Below are 23,567 nucleotides of genomic sequence, written 5' to 3' on the forward strand. Positions count from 1 at the left end.
TTTATTTTTGTGTTGTTTTATTTATTTATATATTTTTTAGCATGGCAGTATCATACAGAAATACAGCCGGCAGGTTTCAAACCTGTCAACACTGATTGGGCTGTCAAAGCAGTCAGGTGGTTCACTACAGGAGTGAAGCAGTTTGTTTGCTTCAGAAGGCATTTTCACGTGACTAGTGACGTAATGATACAAGCTCCGAAGCAGTGGTTCATTTCAAGGACCGTTCGAGTTTGAAGCAAGCTTCGGAGCATCGGTGTCAGACGTAACATCACTATGTGTACCTAGTGCAATTCTTTTTTTTTTTTTTTTTTTAAATAGGGGTTTAATAATAAAATTCCAATAAAAATACACACCTGTGCCAAAAAAGTACAGCTCTGAAAAAAAATGAAGAGATCACTGCCATGAGTATGGAAGCCATGGAAGCTACAAGTATTTTTGACAAGTATAGAAGCCATTCCTTTCAAATGTCTTTTGGATCTCAACACAGGCATATCTCATTCTACGGAATGAGCTGATTAGGTGATCACCTGAACCAAATCTTATTTAATAAGGAAAAGTATAAAAACACTTCTGTGGTCCTCTTGCAGTAGGACTAGCTGGATGGCAAAAACAGTGCTAGTAGTACCCCAAAAGTCTTGGAATCAAAAAATAACTTTTGACCATGGCACAAAAAAAAAAAGTTAAAAAAAGGAAAGTTTTGAGTGAGGAAAAGAAGGGTTCAATTCTGGCTTTACTGGCAGATGGATACAGTGAGCATCAGGTTGCTTCCATCCATAAAATTTCAAAGTCTGCGGTTCATAAGAACAAGGTCAAGCAGCAGACATTGGGGACAACAAAACCGCCAACTTATTTGAATGTCACTAAACAACCGTAGGATGACATCAAGTGACCTACAAAAAGAATGGCAAAATGCAGCTGGGGTGAAGTGCACGGCAAGGACGGTTCGAAACAAGCTCCTAGGGGCAGGGCTGAAGTCGTGCAAAGCTAGAAAAAAAGTCCTTCATCAATGAGAAGCAAAGAAGAGCCAGGCTGAGATTTGCAAGGGACCATAAGGATTGGACTGTAGAGGACTGGAGTAAGGTCATCTTCTCTGATAAGTCCAATTTTTTTAACTTTGCCCAACCTGGTCATCTAATGGTAAGGCGGAGGCCTGGAGAGGCCCACACGCCACAGTGTCTCGCACCCACTGTGAAATTCGGTGGAGGATCGGTGATGATCTGGGGGTGCTTCAGAAAGGCATGAATAAAACCACATACAAGTTTGTCCGGGAAGAAAATGTGCTTCCTTTTGGCTCTGACAATGCTCGGCAAATCTGAGGACTGTTGTTTTTCCAGCAGGACAATGTTCCATACCACACAGCCAGGTCAATCAAGGTGTGGATGGAGGACCACCAGATCAATACCCTGTCATGGCCAGCCCAATCTCCAGACCTGAACCCCATTGAAATTTAAATTGAAAACCTCTGGAATGTGATCAAAAAGATGGATGGATGTGATCAAGACGAAGACAAGCCATCAAACAAATCCGTGCTGCATGAATTTTTGCACCAGGAGTGGCAAAAAGTCACCAAACATCAATGTGAAAGACTGGTGGAGAGCATGCCAAGGCGCATGAAAGCTGTAATTCAAAACCATTAGTTATTAGTTATTAGTTATTCCACTATATATTGATTTCTGAACTCTTACTAAGTTAAAACATTAGTATTGTGTTGTTTAAAAAATAATATGAACTTATTTTCTTACCATAATTCGAGGTCTGACAACACTGCATCGTTTGTTATTTTGACCAGTTGTTGTTTTCGGCAAATAAATGCTCTAAATTACAATACTTTTATTTGGAATTTGGAAAAAATTGTTGTCAGTAGTAAAACAAAAATGTTAATTTTACCCAAACACATATAAAAAGTAAAACCAGAGAAACTGATAATTTTGCAGTAGTCTCTTAATTTTTTCAGAGCTGTATGTAGTTAGCATTAGCACAAAATGATACAAAAAAAAAAGTCCATAAGGCTGCACAGGGATTAATGTGTACTTATAATTGAAACTTGTTTTTTTTACACACTCGCCCAAAGGATTATTAGGAACAGCTGTTCAATTTCTCATTCATGCAATTATCTAATCAACCAATCACATGCCAATTCCTTCATGGCATTTAGGGGTGTGGTCCAGGTCAAGACAATCTCCTGAAATTAAACTGAATGTCAGAATGGGAAAGAAAGGCAATTGTGAGCATGGCATGGTTGTTGGTTGTTGGTGAGTATTTCGCAAGCTGCTCAGTTACTGGGATTCTCACGCACAAACATTTCTAGGGTTTACAAAGAATGGTGTGAAAAGGGAAAAACATCCAGTATGCGGCGGCAGTCCTGTGGGAAAAAATGCCTTGTTGATGCTAGAGGTCAGAGGAGAATGGGCCAACTGATTCAAGCTGATAGAAGAGCAACTTTGACTGAAATAACCACTCGTTACAACCGAGGTATGCAGCAAAGCATTTGTTAAGCCACAACACGCACAACCTTGAGGCGGATGGGCTACAACAGCAGAAGACCCCACCGGGTACCACTCATCTCCACTACAATTTGCACAAGCTCACCAAAATTGGACAGCTGAAGACTGGAAAATTTTTGCCTGGTCTGATGAGTCTCGGTTTCTGTTGAGACATTCAGATGGTAGAGTCAGAATTTAGCGCAATCAGAATGAGAACATGGATCCATCATGCCTTGTTACCACTGTGCTGGCTGCTGGTGGTGGTGTAATGGTTTGGGGGATGTTTTCTTGGCACACTTTAAGCCCCTTAGTGCCAATTGGGCATCGTTTAAATGCCACGGCCTACCTGAGCATTGTTTCTGACCATGTCCATCCCTTTATGATTACACAGCCTCTGATGACTACTTCCAGCAGGATAATGCACCATGTCACAAAGCTCGAATCATTTCAAATTGGTTTCTTGAACATGCCAATGAGTTCACTGTAGTAAAATGGCCCCCACAGTCACAAGATTTCAACCCAATAGAGCATCTTTGGGATGTGGTGGAACGGGAGCTTCGTGCCCTGGATGTGCATCCCACAAATCTCCATCAACTGCAAGATGCTATCCTATCTATATGGGCCAACATTTCTTTCAGCAGCTTGTTAAATTAATGGCACATAGAATTAAGGCAGTTCTGAAGGCGAAGGGGGTCAAACACAGTATTAGTATGGTGTTCCTAATAATCCTTTAGGTGAGTGTATTTATATGTGAAGGTGCTATTTATTAAACAGATTTAAATTTTTGTTGACATAAAAAAAAGATATAATTAAACAATAATGAAAATTTGAATGAGAATTCAAGGGTAAAAGTTGATGTAAAAATATGCTTAATTGTCACAAAAAGAATTCGGAAAAATGCACAAAATGAACCCATATATTCATCGTTACTAGTGGTTCCTCAATAATGTGGGGTGTGTGTGTGTGCGTGCGTGCATATGTGTGGGCATGTTTTTTTGTGAAATATGAGGACTCAAATGTGTATTTTGACATGGGTATTACAAGAAGAGGGTGAAATATGAGGACATTGGCCATCTCACTTTTCAAAATGCTTATAAATCATACAGGATGAGTTTTTTTGAGAAAATAAAAATGCAGAATGTTTTCTTTAGGGGCAGGGGCAGTGTAGGGGGATAGAAAATACGGTTTGTACAGTATAAAACCATTACGCCTATGGAATATTCCCACATTTCACAAAAACAAACGTGTGTGCGTGTTGTGTGTGTGTGTGTGTGTGTGTGTGTGTGTGTGTGTGTGTGTGTGTGTGTGTGTGTGTGTGTGTGTGTGTGTGTGTGTGTGTGTGTGTGTGTGTGTGTGTGTGTGTGTGTGTGTGGAAAATGGCCTGTCTCCCCTCATTACAGCGAGCGTAAGCAGAAGTGACATGGTAATTGCACAACGTCATTAAAAGAATTGTAGCTTGTCGGATGGGTAGTAAGTGTGCTGCTGAAGAAGCTACTGTTGATGTGTGTGTGTCTCTCTCATTTGCTGCTGTGTGTCGTGTTGTGATTGAATAGGTGAATCTGTTTAGTGAGGGTGACCTTGCTTGAAATGTATGAATAAATAGCAGATTTTTTTCCATCTTCTGTAGTTCTATTAATTGTTCATCAATAGTTGTTTGATGTGTTAATCACACATGATTCCACATGGACCTTTTTGATTCTTATTTTTCTGTGTTCTCCAAAATTCCAGTGTAGTTCGACTTCAACAACTTTAACATGTCCTAAACATGTCCTTGATCCGATAAAACGACAACCAATATCTTTCATCGTAATCAGTTTTTTTACTTTAACTAGCCTCAACTGCAGTGACACGATATTTTGTCGTTGTGCAACATTTCCATTTCAGTGAGGTCGGAAACTGGGCATTGCATCTGGATTGGACTCAATCACTATACTTTTCCTGTCTACACAGTTTCAACACTTTGATCAGCCGTTGACCTGCCGGCACTAAAGGGTTTGATGATTTGATGGCCTTAACTTTGCGTTATAATTTTAAAGAGACGTCCTTTGTCTAGAGGTGATTTCGTCACTTTGTGCAATACTTTCATCAGAAACTTTGTCTTAGTACAGCAGAGTTTCTTTTTAGTCTTTTGTTGCCAGACTTTTGACTCTCAGGTCCACTTTGCAGCTTCTTCTGGCCAAAATCCACCACTTGAGGCCTGTTCACACCAAGGATTATAACTATAAAGATATAGTAAACAAAATCATTCTCAATATTAAAGAATAGCTCACACCACAGCTATAATGATAACGGCACAGAGAAACGATATAACTGAATCACTCCCAGAATTATTGTATCCAGCGGATGAATGATAAAAACACTGACAGCCAATCAGAATCCATTCTAAATTAACAAGCTGAAGCACTTAAAGCGGCAGACAAATATGCGCTTAACTAAACAAACTTAACAGAACAATATTGTCCACTGGTGTGGATGTTAATATAGCTCAGCTATTTCAGCCTTTAGATAAGAAGGGACTCTCTGACTCTCTGACCCATGGTAGGTTCCCCTTTGGGGTTTCCGGGCCCCTCCTAACTCAGAGCTCGGGACAAAGGATCCAGGGCCGATTTGTTCTGAGCATGACAAGTAAAGTTACCGGTAGCATTTTCAATAGGACACAGTTCAGTATCATATGGTTTAAATCATTCCACACATGGAATCTAAAGGCCCGGGTACACTTAAAGAAAATAAAACCATCTTTTACTCACCTTGCTGTTGTTCCATTTTTGGCATGTATGTGGCAAGATTTGGTAGACTTTATCAATTTTTTGCTTAGTTTTTTTTATTCTCTGAAATTTTCTGGGGACCCCTTAGTACCTTCTGGAGGACCCCAGCAAGCAATTTTGCGTTTAAAAGACATCTAATAGCAACCTAATCTCACAGAATTCTCTATATTTAGTTTGGATCATAATTTGAGTGTCCCCAACTGAGCAAGCCAAGCCAAAGGCGACAGTGGCAAGGAACCAAAACTCCGTCACGGCATGATGGAGCAAAATAAACCTTGGGAGAAACCAGACTCAGTCGGGGCACCAGTTCTCCTCTGGCCTATTAACTCACCGTGTATGATTATTATTCCGGCAACCTTACAGGTCAGAAATCATATTAGATTGGAATATTCAACATTTCTGGGTATCATGCAAGAGACGGGTTTATTGAGGATGGCGCGACATGAAACGATGAAATGATCAGAGTTATTGCGCTGGAGACAGGTTTTTTGAGCATGACGTGCCGGTGAGGCAAATTCAGAAAAGACACCAATTGACACGGACTCAGCAGACACTCCAGGATGTGTTGGTCATGTCCAGACGCAGGTTGACCATCCGATCCGGACACGGCCTGGATCCGGCCGACTGCAGTAAACCTCGGGATAAACAGAGAAACTAACATTAGCGTAGATGCCACACTTTTTATGATGTAACGAGTACATCAGGTGTTATGGGAAGTGTTCCCGGTTCCGGCTGACCTAGTTAATGCAGCCTAACAATCAGTCAATTGATCTGTATAATAAAAAATGAAAAATGTTCTATGTGTATGCCATTGTAAAGAGATGTGTTTTTAGTCTAGATTTAAACTGACAGAGTGTGTCTGCTTTCCGAACAATGCTAGGAAGACTGTTCCAGAGTTAAGGTGCTAAATAGGAAAAGTATCGCCCACCCGCAGTTGATTTAGATATTCTAGGTATTATCAGAGCCAGAGTTTTGAGCCAGAGTTAATTGCGAATTGCGCAATAGACGCAATTCGCAATTAGACGCAATCCATCACCCCAGGGAGCCACAGGTCGCAAGTTTGAGACCCATGAATTAAACCAACCACCTTGTAATCAATTTTGACTTTGCTTACATGATGTAATATCATACATAAGTTATTTTGGCAAAAACGACATGTAACCAAATTCAAGGTTATTTTAGCTAGAAGTGTGTTACTCATAGCCAGACTATATTGGGTTTATAGCTAACCGAGGCAGGGAAAAGACGGCTATTGCTTGCTGAGATGTATCATGCTGTCTCAGAACGGTCTGTTGCCCGTGCTATATGAGGCTTGAGTATACTTTCCCTCTAACTGTTCCTCTTTGTCTTTATTACAGTGGCGCCCTTTCCTGCCAGGACTCAAGTATGAGGTCATTGATTCCGCCTACATCTCCTTATACACAGGTAACCCTTCCTCTCCACAAACTCCACAAATTAAAAATAACTAGCATTGACTAGCCATCGAACTGCCACCAAACCACCATGGTTTGAGTAGTTTGATTAAATGACAGTTTTAACTTTAAACTTTGATGGTTTTCTTTGAGGTGCTCAAGAGGTTATACTGTGACCTGTTTATGAAACATATGGTGTCTCCGAGAGCTTTAGAGAAGGAAAAAAGTGGCTTTTTCAGGATCAGTGAGATTGATGACAGTGACTTCTTCTGCCCGAGGCTGTTTCCAATCGCTGGTCTTTGTGTAGGGAATGGTACAGTGTGTCCCATCGGGCTTGAAACAACTAGATGTATTAGCCGCATTACACTTTAAAGTAGTTTTCCGTGCCCTAAAGTTGTAAGTGCGAAGACTTTTAATAGCATCCTACTGAGTTCCCCACAAAATTGATGAGTTTAGACAACGTAATTTGCTTTTAACACTTTTCGGTTTCAATGCCCAGAGGTGAAGCAAAATTGAAAATGTGCTTAGAGCTGTTGTGACAAAGAGAGACACAGGAAAAAGAACAAGATTGTAAAGAGTCGGTCGGATCTTGCTCTCAAAGGGAGATCAGGCATGGAGCGCGGACATCCGTAGCTTGCATACCGTTGCCATGGTGATCATGCTGACCTTCAAGGATAGCCTTTTGGAGTGTCTTCAGAGCTTATGTTTTCAAGCAGTTCCCACTCTCTGGCCTCATAGATTGTCAAGTTGGAAAATAGATTTATGAGATCTCTATAATAATATTTATATAGTTTTTCCAGCAAATGGAGATTTTGATGAAGTGTTTATTCATTTATAAGTGATATATAATTGTTCATGAAGGCTGGAAATGAAAAACAACTTACTGATAAAATTTGCCAAAAAAGAGACTTAAAGGGGGGGTGAAATGCTGTTTCATGCATACTGAGCTTTTTACACCTTTAAAGACTTGGATTCCCATCCTAAATATAGACAAAGTTTAAAAAACTAATGTTGGACGTTTGATGGAGTATTTCTGTGTTAAAAATACTCCTTCCGGTTTCTCACAAGTTTCGGCGAGTTTTTTTCGAGTATGGGTCTACTTGACGTTAAATAGATCGGAAGGTCCTTGTATGGGCTGTACGGGCTCTTCTCCCGGTAGGGTGCGCGTGTGCGTAACTAGAGGGAGAGAGAGGAAATGCACGCCGTAAACAGTCTCTCAGGTGCAGATCCAGTCGTCCGTGAACACTTATGACGCGCCGCGCTCCACTTTATTCCTATGGATGACGTCGAGCGACTTCAACGCTTCAGCACAGCATTCCGGGAAGGCAGCGCTGCATTTGAACCGATTTGAACGCAGAAATGACGGGAAGCTTCAAGGCATCGCTTCAGTCGCGTCGCGATTTCCACGGTCACTGCTGTCACAGGACTTCACCAAATCATACCAAAGAAGTGTGTTTTTGACAGAGCGGTCCCAGCGATAAAGGTTCGGTCCTGCTTTGGAAGCAGCCGGTGAGTAAATCAACTTCAAATGTCTCTGCTATTGGCTACCGTCGCATGAGTAAACATCAGTAAACGATACGATCGCGTGCTTCGTCATTCAAATGCGCTAACGGTTACTCCATTGTTGTTCTGTATAACACTAGTCTGACTCTGACGTGCAAAACCGTTTTGCTTGCAACCTCTAAGGTCTAGTCACATACAATAGTCCATAAACCGAATCATGTCCTCATAAACTGCGCATAAAGACACACAAAGGCCCCTAAATACAGTACATACCACAGAGACGGACATCCTGATGTTGCCGTTTCTCCTGTTCAATTTATTTCAGCCTCAGATTTGATTGTGGATCATTATCTGTATTAGCTGAGAGCGATGGGTTTCTCCACGCTTGAGGACATCACCGCTTTGTGCACAGAGAGTGAAATGCTCATTGGGTCAGCAGGGTCAGACAAAAACAGGTTAAAGAAAAGACATGTTAACTGCAAAAGAATGCAGTGTGAAACCATCAGGAATCGTTACAGTTAGGTAAATATTCCTATAAAATGACCCCAACTTACAAGCTGAAGTGTTGTAAAATACATGAAGACTGTTTTTATAGGCTTTATAGACTGATAGTTTGAGAGTGACTCTTGAAGGACCAGCAGTAAGTTTGGCAGTAAGATTAGGATGTTCATTTTTAGTCCATCTCCTACCCTGTAGTCCGTTTTGCAGAGATGGACTAAAAATGAAATCCCAGATTCTGGATTCTGGAAGATGAATTCTTCAAACAGTGGTACAAGAGGATGAGGATCCATCAAGAGTCACTCTCAACCTATCAGTCTATAACGCCTACTATAGTCTTCTGTATTCACAACACTTCTTCATGTATTTTACATATTAGTTCACCCAAAAATTAGTTTTTGTCGTTAAGACCCGTAAGACCTCCGTTCATCTTCAGAACACAAATGAAGATATTTTTGTTGAAATCCGATGGCTCAGAAAGGCCTTCATTGACACCAATGTCATTTCCTCTCTCAAGACCCATAAAAGGCACTGAAGACGTTGTTAAATAGCCCATTGGATTAGCCTAGAAATCTAGACGCACCCTAGCGGCAGCAAATCTAATCTGCCACGAGTGTCGTCTAGCAACTCTCAATATACGTCTGAGCTGTAAAAACCAAACTCTGGTCAGGCCAATCACATTGGCCCTCATTTATCAAAAGTGCGTACACCAAATTTCCAGCGTGCACCTTGCGTACACCCAAACCCACGGTGACTTTGGGATTTATCAATATGGACGTTGGCGTACGGCACGCTCAAATCCTACGCCAGCTCAGGAGGTGGTGTACGCACGTTTGAGTTAGTGGGAAAATGCGCAGAAAAGCAATTCCTAACACCACAAAACGCACTGACAAGATATGCTATATAACCCACTGTTAAATATCACAACAACAATATTCAGTGCTTATTTTTGTGCAATATGAACGTCAATGTTTAATTTGTGTGACTTTACCAAAGCGTTTGATTTGTAGGCATATGTAGCCTATTCCTCCAGTCGCAACTCGCGAGCCTGTGCGCTTTATCTGACGTTTCAGGCCCGCCTGGCCCGGCAGCTGCACACGGACTGGGACTAAAATAATTCAGACTGACAAAATAATAAAAATGACCTTCTTCTTTTAAATAATAATAAAATCAATAAAAACGACATTCTTCTTCTAAATAACAAGCGTCATTAAGAATAATAATTAGGGCTGTAACGATATGCGATATGAAATCGAAATCGCAATACGCAGGTCCACGAACCTGTATCGCGATGTGAGAAGGCAGAATCGCGACACACCCCTTCCAACTCCCAGAATTATCCTTCCTGTCCAGGTCCAACTTTTAAGTCAGCAGTATGGCAACATTTCAGCTACCCGGTGGAGAACAAGGATGGCAATCGTGTAGTTGACAAGACCCACACAATTTGTCGTAAGTGTTTCAAGAAGCTTCCCCAACCGGCTGGCAACGTGGTGTGAGCGCGGCGTTTCTGTTGCGTGTCATCCGCGGGGCGGCTGCGTGGCGTTTTCTCTTTCTTTGCACACCAGAAGCGTGTCTGACGCGGCGCCTCTGTTGGTATTGATGTACAGGAGGCCCTATACGTCATGTTAAATATATATTGCCTATTGGTACCGCAAAGAAAACGTCGGCAGCAGCCTATTGACCATACAGATATATGGTATTGACGGCAAAATAGGCTACAGAATTCTGTACAGAATAAAACTGTTTTGTCCCCCCCCATATCGAGGTTTGTATCGTACCGTGGGTCAAAAATCGTGATACGAACCGAATCGTGGGTTTGGTGTATCGTTACAGCCCTAATAATAATCATAATAATAATAAGAATAAGAATCTTACAAATTGTCATGTAATTTTAAATGTGAATGAATCTTACTCCACACCACATCATCATCACTATTGTACACCCCAATACATGTGCCGTGATACGAAATTAAATGCTAATTTTTTCAAAACGTGCTGTAAAATAATGCAGTGATTGATCATCCAAACAGCTATTTAAACTGCTGGAGTGCGCTTCTCAACCTCCACACTATTAACAGTACTCGTTATTTGTGTCCATATTTTTTTTTTGTAGGTGCCTTTAATTCCACTCTTTAAACTCCCAAATAAAACAATTTCGGGGTTTTTTTCCACTTCCCTGGTGATCTCGATGGGCGCGTCTCAATCATCTCACTAGTTCAGTAGTCAGGGCACTGATCAGGGAGTCAGCCCATTGACTTATGTCCTAATCAGTGCCCTGACTAGTGGAGTAGTGAGATGATTGAGCGCGCCCGATCTCCACGTCGGAGAAGTTTCGCTTCTTTGCCGTCTTTTGTTTGTCCATGGCGTAAAATGAGGGCATGGGGGAGGCGGAGACTTGAATATATAGGGGCGTGTTATTCTAATGACGATCGTTTTCAGCCGCCGCATTTATCAAGGGCAGGTATTGCGTACACCTGGATTGCAGAGGTACGCACAGCTTCATAAATCAGGCGGTGAGAGGAGTGTAAGCATAATCTTACGCCAACATATACACCCGTTTCTACGCAAGATTGATAAATGAGGGCCATTGTGTATAGAGTCGGTGGGCGGGGCTTAACATAATGACGGCCGAGTTGCACTTGTGTGTTAAGGCCTTTGCACACTGAGTCCGTAATTCGCATGCGAAATTTACGCACTTCAAAAAATAAATTCGACCTCACGTTATGTCAATCACGCTTGCACACTGTCTCCGAAACTTTCGTCCGTCAAATAAAATTCGGAACAGGTTAGATTTTCTGCGTTTTCGCATCCGTAAAAACCATAGACTGTAAAAAAATATGGACGTAGTGTCCGTGACGTCACCCATAGGATTCCGATAAGCCGTTCTGAAGCTTAAAGTCAGGGCGAGCTGGGCGTTGCCATCTTGTGAGCGAGTCATCGCGTGTCACTCCCGGATAACAGAAAATGGGCAAAAAGGCGGGATGTGCGTGGAGCTGAGGTGAAGCAATGACTATAAATGGCAGATAAATGGCTATCCACCTGTAACCACGCCCTTAATTATGCAGAACTTTAAGGCTTTATATAACGTAAACAAATGAGTTATAAAAAAATTCACCCCCCTCACAGTTGTCATGAAGATCAAAATTAGCCTTACAGGCCAAAACCACAATTTGTACCAGGCTGTAAACATGTTTTTTTTTTTTTTTTTTTTTTTTATGTAAAGTTGAGAATTTTAACATGACGCTCAATGAGATTCTGCTCCCTTCTGGAGCCTGCCTCTAGTGGCCAGTTAAGGAATTAAGTTAGCAAAGCATCAAACTGAGCAACTGACACTAAAGTAAACTTTGGATCGGTCGGTCTGGATAATCCCGCTTGATAGGAGGGGAAACTCTCCTCTCTACGCGATCGCAAGAGTGGATGAACCCAATATCTACTCAGGACAAACAATTCATCCTCACTAGACGTCACTTTGTCTTGTTTTGCGGTTTTTTTTTCTGCATTCATTAATACGCATCGGACTCATACCCCTTTTCCACCAGAATGAACCGGGTGCTAGTTCGATCGGATCGTTTTTCGAAAACCAGCAAACATTTAAAAGACTTAACCAAACAAAGCGAAAGTAATGCGGCCCCTCACGGACATCTGGCGTGCACACACATAACAAAACAAACACAACTCAACGTAAAATCCAGGTCTGGTGATCTCTCGTCCTTGTATGCTGCCGAGCTCCCTCATGAGAGGATTTGAGATTTGGTGTTGCTCATTCGCCATCACGCCCCGGTCTCGCTCGCTCCTCCACCTTGCCACAACACAGAAAAATATTGCACATATATTTCATCCGCACTTCTACCCGCTCGCACGGAATTAATTATCCGCCCGCACCCCCGCCTGTGTATTTTATAAATGTCACAATCCACCCGTTTTAGCCACTTTTATGCCTGCGGGTACCCGACCCGTTGCAGGACTCTACTGCTAGCGATGCAGCGGGAAACACAAACACACACACACACAATTTCCAGGCATGTTCTATCTAATGCATCGACGCTGCGCAGACCAACCCGCATATGATCTCCAAATACTGCGCGAGCGATTCAAAAGCATAAGGAGTCGTTTCCTCTCGCTGTTACTTTGATGTCATACGGCGATGTCACAGCGCAGAGGCATCTCGAACGAGCCTTCCATCAACAATGCCGAACGTTGCGTTACTATTGATTCGACATCGTAAATCATCGGCATCAAAACACAGCGAATCCAACGCATTCACGCAGTTCGCAGTAATTTGTATAGACGGTGATTAGTGATGTGTCGTTCATGAACGATTCGTTCATTTTGAACGAATCTTTATTATGACTCGGGACTACCGAGTTGTCTCAGATAGTGATTCGTTCATTTTGTGTTGACCGCGCATGCGCATTACGCAACATATGGCCTCTGAATCAGCTCTGAATCTCCGAATGATTAGTTCTTTTGAGTCTCGGGTTTGAGTCTTTCGTTCTTCCTGTTAGTCCCATAGAGTCTATGCTGTCAGTAACGGAAACAGAAAAGATTAGTTCTTTTGAATCTCGAGTTTGAGTCTTTCGTTCTTGCTGTCAGTCACATGCTGTGTGTGTGTGTGTGTGTGTGTGTGTGTGTGTGTGTGTGTGTGTGTGTGTGTGTGTGTGTATATATATATATATATATATATATACACACAGTTGATTCAAAATTAGTCTAAATGAATTTGTGATGTTAGACTTGAATAGTCAATATATTTCCCATATTTGTATATGTCTGATATTAACTGAGAATAATATTTAAAAAAAAAAAAAAAATAACTGTGCTTTTTACTAAAAAGGTTGTGAACTTGTGTTCTATACGGTGACAAGTCACGTGACAAAAGAACGAACGACTCAAACCCGAGACTCAATCAAAAGAACTAATCTTTTCTGTTTCCGTTATTGACAGCATAGACTCTATATGGGACTAACAGGAAGAACGAAAGACTCAAACCCGAAAGACTCGTAAGAACTAATCATTTTTGTTTCCGGACCTGTGTCACGCACGGTCCGGGCGGCCCAGCCCCCAGATCTGATCAGAGTCAGACACAGACGAGTCGACAGCTAACGTCTCGAGGAGCTCGAAGACACGAGAGGCGGAAAACAAACGTGATAAATATGAAGTTGCAAGAGAAAGAATGTTTTGGATCAGGAGGTGAGGTGAACTAACAGAGAAACTGCAATAGCCTGACCCAACAACTAATCAATTAATTAAACATTTCAGTTTCTTATAATTTGGCTTTGGTTGCTGTACCCTATAGTTTATTTGTATGTAGTTTTAAAATGTAATCAACATTTTCATAAGTACTAGATGTGTTGGGCTATTTAACATGTCATTTTGGTGAAATGAACGAAATGACTCGAAATGACTCGAAAAAAGATTCGTTCATTTTGCTGAACGAGACTCAAAGATCCGAGTCAGTAAAATGATCCGAACTTCCCACTACTAACGGTGATTATAAACGAGCAGCAGCTATTAGCTCCATTAGCTGCTATTTAGCCAATCTCCAGTTTGTGTTCATCTTGTTGACCCCGCCCCCAGCGCCTGATGTAAGCAGTTCTTACTTCTAGCCCAGCAATGTTTTGGTGCTACTTAAGAACCACTTTTCCTGGCTCAGAGCTGGTGCTTTGGCTGTGGAAACACAAAGAACCGATTTGAAACTAGGCTCTGGCTCTGAACTAGCACCAGCACTGCCTTGGTGGAAAAGGGGTATCAGTGTGCAAGGTCTCTGGCGAACGGCGGTCGAATCAGCTTTGATCGTGACTCTGGAAGACTTAAAGTTAAGCTGTTCTCTGAGAAAAGAACAAAGAACGGCACTGAAGTCATTCTTAAAAAGGGAAGATGTGTTCTGAGTTTTGCCGACTGGATACAGCGAATGTTTAATCTATCAACGAGCTCCGCTTCACGTTTCTCTGGTTGGTTTAAGCTCTATCCAATTGTGTGCAGAGGGAGTTTGAAAGACAACCGTTTACCCCGCCCCTCGGATTGAACCCTGCCAATGGGTGCGTTTACATGCACGTTCTTAAGCCGATTATGCCTAATAAGCCAACAATGGCTTTTATCGGAGTAAAGTCATAAACGGCATAAGCATAAACCGGTCGGAACAGGTGGTTTTTTGCCTCTTACCCTGATTTCGTGCTGTATGTAAACGCATTAACCTGTTTTCTGTCGGCTTACTGAAGTGCGGATGTGTGATAGGTGACAAACACGCAAACTTAAAGCAGATTTAAATGCATCCAGACAGAGCGAGCTAGCGTTTTGCATGAAATAATGACATATATCACAAACGCAGACTGCTTTAAGACCCAGAAAATTGTAAAGATGTGTTCTCTCTTCTCATGCAGCAGAAGTAGAAGAGGTTCAGTCAAAACACTGCATCTGGAACCGCATGAGGGATAATATGAGCCGTAAATCTCCAGCTGACACGGTGCACGCTTTATTTAACATCACAACTGACATAACCTTTGAAAAACTCAGTCAGATACGGACATTATTATTTTTGAAGTCACTACAAGGAAATAACCCGGTTTATTAATAAAGTCATGTAAACGCGGTTTACTTGCGTTGTCAGTTTACTGGTAAAGTATACTTTAAAGAAAATGGATATATGGAAAACAATCGGTCATACCCTCTGAATAAATAGTGAGAAGTATTAACTGAGATGAGATCATTATGCCAGGCTAGCAAACAGTCTAACATAACATTACCTCAGGTATCCATCGCTAGTTTCGACAACATTGTCTTACTTCCTTTGAAGTTGCAGTGAGAAAAAAGTGTTGTTTTTATTCCACTATATCGACTAAGTGAGCTAAAGTCACACTAGCTAAATTCAATGAACCGTAGCATGCTGATGACATCTGCTGGTTAAAGCCATGTCAATGCAACAAGAACACACTTTGAAACTGCAGCGCGAGCTTAGAATAAACAGACCATTATCGTTCATTGGTGTGAATGCAAATATAGTAATTGTTTTAGTGATCGCGATAGTTATCGTTCTTGGTGTGAATGGGCCTTTATTCTGAAAAATCAGGATGTAATCTTAGTGCCTGTTTCATAATATTAATCTTTAACCAAGTTATCTGAAGTATGCACACATTAAATTCCTTCCCTCTAATGAGCCAGATTTACTAACAGCTTATGCCAGTGCACAAAAAAAAAAAAAAAAACTTTCTGGATTTACTAAAGTTGCGCAGTGAAACATTAGCAGTGAAAAGGCACACACAGTACATTTTCTAGCTGACCCTATTGAATATGCATTTGTAGGAGTTTCCCTTTCGGACGCAAAATTTATAGGATAAATTAATAAATCAAGCAACTTGGTATTTGGACCATTATTTAACACAGATAAGAAGCAAAAACCCATTTTGCGCTTGACATGCTGCGATAATTGCTGCTTGGAGGAGAAACCGAAGGGAACAGAGAGCACGGGCGTGGAAGAAGGGTAAGAATTTTCTCCTCTCGTGTTTATTTAGGGACCCAAAAACTGGAAGCTGGTCAACTGGTTTTGCGGGCCTGAACATGAAAACCTTTGAAAAACAGGTTTTTGAGTATTTGAAAACAATATGGTTATAAAAGTGAATCTGTGAAACCGTTGACGTCATGCGCGTGTGTATTAAAGGGGTCCATTATGCCCTTTTACGAGGACTTGATTTTATTCTAGAATGTTGACTGTTCAAAAAAATGCATATTTGACATTACAGCTCCTCTCTCCCCAGTCTGGCTCCAACCATTTAGTTTTCTTTCGAGCTCCTCCTTCCGGAATACACAATGTGTTGTATGTGGGATGTTTAGCTGGCCCAGTGTGTTGTGATAGTGCATAGTGTGTTCTCTGGGAATGTCACACCCCTTCATATAACGCAAGCTCTACTCAGATAAATATTAAAAATGCCGTCAATTTCAAACCAATTCAAGCCTGATTCATACCTGGATTTCACAGGATGTTTCAGTGTTTTTTTTTTTTGTGTGTTTTTTTTTTCTAGATACGATTTTATCCACCATTTAATCAATTTGTCGGAAAACTATGGTAATACAAACAATCAATCACAAAATCATGGATCCTTCTTTCCTAAGGAGCGGTAAGCAAGAGCTTGCAAAAGCTACAGCAAGCACTACATCAATACTGTTAATGTTAGTTAGCAGGCAAACAGAGCCAATGCTACTGTTAATATAGATAATAGAAAACACAACTACAAATAATAATAGACAAACTTACAGGTGTTATGATACATAAACAAACGATTGCCCTGCTAAAAAAAAAAAAAACAGCATATCCTGGTTAGGTATGTTTTGAAGTATGACGGCTGGTTTGAGCTGGTTTATTCTGGTCCTAAGAAACTAGCTCCAGCTCAGCATAGCAATTGTATGTCTTTCAGGAGAAGCTTTTCTGCTGTTTTCCGTAAAATGTGTCTAACGTTGAGGTTATGATGTTCAAGAAAAGTGTTAAAAAGTGTTAACCATTTGAAGTTTGTCAGCCTTAGGACAAACTTTTTCCGGGGTTGAGAAAAAAACAGCAACAACACTCTTCACAATCTTATCTAGTGAAGCTCAATCAGGCTTCGTCCCATTTTTGTGTATTCCGTGGGCGGAGATTATTTAAATGAGGAACATGGTGACTTCATAAGATCTGGAATGCGCTGTATTTCTTGGAAAGTGGATTTTGTTAGATAAAATGTCTTACTTTGGAGTGGACTTCGAGCTTTGATCCATATTGGCAGAAGTGAGAGGCTGTAAGTTATGTTAGGCTGTAAGCTTATTTTAATTTATCATATAGCGACAATGTTGGCAGATCAGTATTATAGTTTATAGAATTAAATAGAATCTAATTCATACATTTTATTTGTATATTTAGTTGAATAACTTTAATCATAATTGTAGTGTCCCCAACTGAGCAAGTCAAGCCAAAGGCGACAGTGGCAATAAACCAAAACTCCATCGGGGCATGATGGAGAAAAATAAACCTTGGGAGAAACCAGACTCAGTCGGGGCACCAGTTCTCCTCTGGCCTATTAACTCACCGTGTATGATTATTATTCTGGCAACCTTACAGGTCAGAAATCATATTAGATCGGAATATTCAAAATTTCTGGGTATCACGCAAGAGACGGGTTTATTGAGGATGGGGCGTCGATTACACAAGAGTATGAATACATGAAAGATCAGAATTATTGTGCCAGAGATGGGTTTTTTGAGCATGTCGTACCGGTGAGGCAAATTCAGAAGAGACACCAATTGACACGGACTCAGCAGACCCTCCAGGTAGCGTTGGTCATGTCCAGGCGCAGGTCCACCATCTGATCTCGGGATAAACAGAGAGACTAACATTAGCGTAGATGCCACTTTATTTATGATGTAACGAGTACATCAGGTGTTATTGGAAGTGTTCCCTGTTCCAGCTGACCTAGTTAATGCAGCCTAACAATCAGTCAATTGATTTGAATAATGAGAGTTAAAAATGTTCTGTGTGTATGCCATAGTAAAGAGATGCGATTTTAGTCTTGATTTAAACTGACAGAGTGTGTCTGCTTCCCGAACAATACTAGGAAGACTGTTCCAGAGTTTAGGAGCTAAATAGGAAAAGGATCGACCGTCTGCAGTTGATTTAGATATTCTAGGTATTATCAACTGGCCAGAGTTCTGAGACCGCAATAGACGTGATGGAGTATAATGTGTTAAGAGCTCGCTTAAGTACTGGGGAGCTAAACCATTCAGTGCTTTGTAAGTAATAAGCAAGATTTTAAAATGTATGCAATGTTTAATAGGGAGCCAGTGCAGTGTTAACAGAACTGGACTAATATGATCATACTTCCTGGTTCTAGTAAGAACTCGAGCTGCTGCGATTTGGACCAGCTGGAGTTTGTTTATTAAGCGAGCAGGGCAACCACCCAGTAGAGCATTACCATAATCTAGCCTTGAGCTGATGAACGCATGTACTAACTGTTCAGCATTTTGCATTGAAAGCATGTGCCGTAATTTAGATATATTTTTAAGATGGTAGAATGCAGTTTTACAGATGCTAGAAACGTGGCTTTCAAATGAAAGATTGGTATCAAAGAGCTCACCCAGGTTCCTCACTGACGACGAGGGCTTGACAGAGCAGTCATCAAGTGTTAGACAGGTTCTACTACTTTTGGAGCTTTTCTGTCCAAAAATTAAAAATCCAGTTTTATCTGAATTAAGTTGCAGGAAATTACTATTCATCCAATTTTTTATATCATCTATGCATTCCGTTAATCTTGTGAGTTCCGTCTGGGCTTGAAGAAATATAGAGCTGAGTATCGTCAGCATAACAATGAAAACTAACGCCATGCTTCCTAATGATATCTCTCAGTGGTAGCATATACAGGGTGAAGAGCAGCGGTCCTAACACTGAGCCTTGCGGTACTCCATACTGAACTTCTTTAATTCACACATTACCAGTAGACCACCAGCAGAACTTTCCACAACCATCTGTGTTTTGTGTTCTCATGCTAATTTGCCCCGATTAATTAAACTGGCCCTAAATACAATTATCATTCATGTCCATTCGGATTTATCCTAAGGAATTTTATGAGAAAGGAAGGATGCTTAAAGGAGAGTTTGTGTGTAACTTTCCTCATGGTTGTTTCAAACTGTTAATGTAACAGTTTCTTTTCTTTTTGGACATTTATTTCTTCAGAGACACCACAGATTTAGGTCTTCAGAGACACCGCTGTTGGAAGCGGAGGGTTGTGGTAAATGTGTCTCTAGGCAACAGGGCTGGTGAAAGCCATCAGTTCTCCTAAAAGAGTCAGAGTTATGCTTGAATGCCTTGTGTGAAAAATTGAGTACTGACAAGGGCTTTCTTGCATCAAGTGTCAAATACTATGAAATGAGTTCCCTTTAGAATTGCGATTGTATTGTACGTTGTACAAGGCTTCTTATATGCAACACACTGAAGAAACTCATTCATATAGTTGGTGGTAGATTTTGGTGGACAATCAAAGGGTGTAAGACCCAGAAGAAGATTATTTATTATTTTTTTGGGGGAAAAAGTGCAACTAAAACATTCTGCAAAATAGAGCATGCCACCACTGGCTATATGCCTCATTTGCATGTGGGGGAGATTTATATTTTTTTTAACACCTGTTGTGGTGCTTTAAAATAGCCTAGGGCCTGAATGGAATGTTCTTGTTTAGTACATTAGTGGTACTGTAATATTAATATTTCAGTATGTTCCTCTTCGCTTTGGTTCTTCTTTGACCTTCATGTGAACTCCCTTTGAACGGAACACAGCTTAAGCACTTCACAGTGTTCATCTCACACACATTAAAGAGCAGAGTGTGTGACAACAGTCACCTCTGCTTTCTCTTGGGTTTAAAGCGCACATCAAAGCCTGTCTCATTTGTGTGGAGGGGTCTTCATCGTTTGAAGGGTGACACCATAATTTGTCACCCGGACACTGTGGTGTCTCTGATGTGGAGTGACCAACATATTAGATAAATATTGTCATTGAGCTTAAACAGCCAGACATGCAGCACTTAGGCATGTAAATGTCAAATTTAAATTGCCAAGCTGTTTACCACGCGATTGTTAGGGTGTCTGGATGCCGATAAGCAGTTGCCAGGGTGTTGTTAGGTGGGTTCTTGGGAGTTCTGGGTAGTTGTTAGGATGTGGCTTGCTCAGTTGGGGACACTAATTTTGATGCAAGTTATTCAACTGAATATACACACAAAAAAAACCTATTAGGTCTTAATTAATTGTATAAACTATAATACTGATCTACCAACATTGTTGCTATATGATTAATTAAAATAAGCTGATAACATCACCGTTTTCTCCAGAACGACTGTACAGCCGAATCAAATTTTGTTGCAATATTTTCCTGTTTAACACTGTGAAGCTGCTTTGAATGGACTGCATTTATATAGTGCTTTTAACAGACTCTATGTCCATCCAATGTGCTTTACATTTTGCCTCACATTCACCGATTCATACACCGACGGCGATGTCAGCCATGTAATGCACCATCCAGCCTGCGGGAGTCTTGCTCATGGACACTTCGACACTTGGTCAGGTGGAACGAGGGATTGAACCACCAACCTTTCGGTTTTTAGGCAACCTACATGAACCACTGAGCCATTCCCGCCCCGAAACAATCGCCATTGTAAAAACGCTATATAAATAAAGCTGACTTGACTTGACTATTGTTAGCCAGTTGCCAGGGTGTTGTTAGGCAGTTCCTACAGTGTTCTGAGTGGTTGCCTGGACATTGCTAATTGATTATTAAGGTTTTCTCAGTGGCTGCTAGGGCATTGATAGGCAGTGTGTCCTTGGTGGTTGCTAGGGTGGTGTTAGAATGCTGCTAGGGTGTTCTAGTTAGTTGCTATATGGCATGGCAGACCAAGTAGTTATTATTGTATTGTTCAACGGTTGCTAGGGTGTTCTTGGGAGTTGGAAGTTTTCTGGGAGTTGCTAAACATTACAATGAGACAGTGCAGTTGCTGTTAGGGGGTTGCTAGGGTGTTCTTGGTTGGTGTTTGTGCATTGTTAGGCATTTGCGGTTTTCTATGCGTTCCTAAGCAGTAGGGTGTTGCTAAGCACTTAGTAGGGTGTTCTAGGTGGTTATTATGGTGGTAAGTGATTGCTAGGGCATAAGGGGTGCTTTCCATGGTGTTCTGGGGGGATGTTAGGGTATTTTTAGGCCGTTGCCAGGGTGTTGTTAGGTGATTTCTACAGTGGTCTGTGTGGTTGCCTGGACATTGCTATGTGATGTTTAAGGTGTGGCTTCTAGGGCACTGGAAGGCAGTGTGTCCTGGGTGGTTGCTAGGGTGGTGTTAGAATGTTGCTAGGTTGTTCTGGGTAGTTGCTATGGCATGGCAGAGCTAGAGTTTTTTCAGAGGATTGCTAAGCATTTAGTGTATGCATTTGCCACCGTGTTATGAGTTTTTTCTATGGTGTAGCAATGCAGTTTTTATGGTGTTAGGTGTCGTTTCCAGGGCCTTGTTTCCAACAGTACAGTGTTGCTAAGCACTTGTCAAGGTGTTCTAGGTGGTTTCTAGGGCATTGTTAGGCATTTGCAGTTTTTTGCTAAGCAGTAGAGTGTTGCTAGGCTCTTAGTAGAATGCTTTAGGTGGTTGTTATGGTGTAAGGCGGTTGCTAGTGCATTGTGGGTGCTTTCTAAGGTGTTCTGGGGGGGTTGCTAAAGCATTATTAGACTGTTAATAGGGTTTTCTGGGGGTTGCTAAACAGTTACTAGGGCTCTAGGTAATTTTTTACTGGCCCATCCCAAAAATCCCATCCCTGATTCTCTAAGATATTCAGATTTCTAGATAGGCTATGACTTGGTCCCATTTTAATGTCAATAACAATTCTTGTTTCATGTTGCCTATAAAAGTCTTCTAATTCATAAAACACAATGGCTTCTCATCTCCATTTCTCATTCTCCTTTTCTCTTTGTGAAAGATGAGAGCAGTTTGAAGATGAACCATGTGGATCACATTCCTCAGACGCTGGCCAGCCACAGCCCCGTCCCAGCAGAGACCCGCGCCCACAGCCAACACGGCGCCGACATGCTGCAACCGGACCCCCGTGACACCTTCTTCAACAGTGAGCCTCTCTTTTTCTGTTCAGATCAGATCCCCTTTCTATTCCCATTTGATTTGATTCTTCTGTCTCTCTTTCTCTGATGCTCTTGAGTTTATGTCCTCTGAAGTTGTCTTTCTCCTTTTTGCGTTTTGTATTTGCATTCAGCATGATAGATAATGAATCTGATAATGTCCCTCTGGTAATATGTTACCGTCTCTCTCACAATACTCTTCATAGTCCCCATGATTGACCCTGCTCATCTTGAAAATGTATTGCCCGCCTGTCTCTACTCGCCAACATATGTGGTCAAAGACTTCCCTATTGCCCGCTATCAAGGCCTACAGTTTGTGAGTATAACACACACATGCTAAATATTACAGCAAAAAACTTTAAAAAAATGTACTTGCACCTGTCGCCTTATTGACTTGATGCTGCAGTGTACTAAAACTTCATGTGTGATTACTGCCCCCTTGTGGCTGACAAATGTAACCGCAGGCATACCATACAAGCCGATCACAGGGTTTGGGATATTTGAAATGGCATACCAGTCCTGCTGATTATACTGTATGTCATTTTCTGAATAAAGGGAACAGTGTTGGGGATGCAATTTTGAAACTGTAACTAGTAAGCTACATTACATTTCCTAATAACCAGTACCTAGCAACATCGAAGCTGTCAAAGTGTGTAGTATCAAGTTTTTTTTGTTTTTTTTGGATCAGTTCATTTAAATGAATGAAAAGATTCAATAGAAACGCAAATAACAATGCTTCACATGAGAGTAGACATGTTTTGCTATTTTTTACTTTTAAAGGCACAATATGTAAGATTTTTGGTTTAAAATACCAATGTTATATATTTTGTTGACTTGTATACTTAATTTATCCCAAATGTTTCAAAGAATGTTTAAATCCAGAGTAATAAGCAATTTTAACCAGGACACAGGACACACCTTTGTTTTTAATTCTTTCCCCACCAACATTTAAAAAAAAAAAAAGTTGCCAGTCACCGCCAGGGTTTTTGACAGTTTTCACAAAAATGTTATAGCCCATAGAGTATTTTGTTTAGTGAATATCTGAGCATGCAATATATCAAAATAAAGAGCTGACTCTCTTCTTTAAAAAAAAAAAAAAAAAAATTATTCTAGCTTCATGCGTTCCTTTTTTATCAACACTTGAATATGGGTAGGTGTCAATAAAAAAGCGAAATTTTGAACAAAAAGAAAATCAGATATTTGTGAAACACTGTTTCCAGATCAGATTCAGAGTGATGATCAAACGCAGATGGAGTAGATCGAGTCCATCAACACTCCTAATGCTTGCACAGTCCTG

General features: G+C 41.0%; 1 protein-coding gene across 2 annotated transcripts in view; it reads left to right on the plus strand.

Moving 5' to 3' along the window:
• Positions 1-23,567, plus strand: part of b4galnt4a (beta-1,4-N-acetyl-galactosaminyl transferase 4a) — a 317,216-nt gene that overhangs the window by 270,885 nt on the left and 22,764 nt on the right. For both annotated transcript variants that reach the window (XM_067436802.1, XM_067436803.1), the window contains exons 9-11: positions 6,607-6,673; positions 22,117-22,260; positions 22,477-22,586. In XM_067436802.1, the coding sequence (XP_067292903.1) occupies positions 6,607-6,673; positions 22,117-22,260; positions 22,477-22,586 (321 nt within the window). The remainder of the gene's footprint in view (positions 1-6,606; positions 6,674-22,116; positions 22,261-22,476; positions 22,587-23,567) is intronic.

Source organism: Pseudorasbora parva, chromosome 25, assembly GCF_024679245.1.
Source record: "Pseudorasbora parva isolate DD20220531a chromosome 25, ASM2467924v1, whole genome shotgun sequence".
NCBI lineage: Eukaryota > Metazoa > Chordata > Actinopteri > Cypriniformes > Gobionidae > Pseudorasbora > Pseudorasbora parva.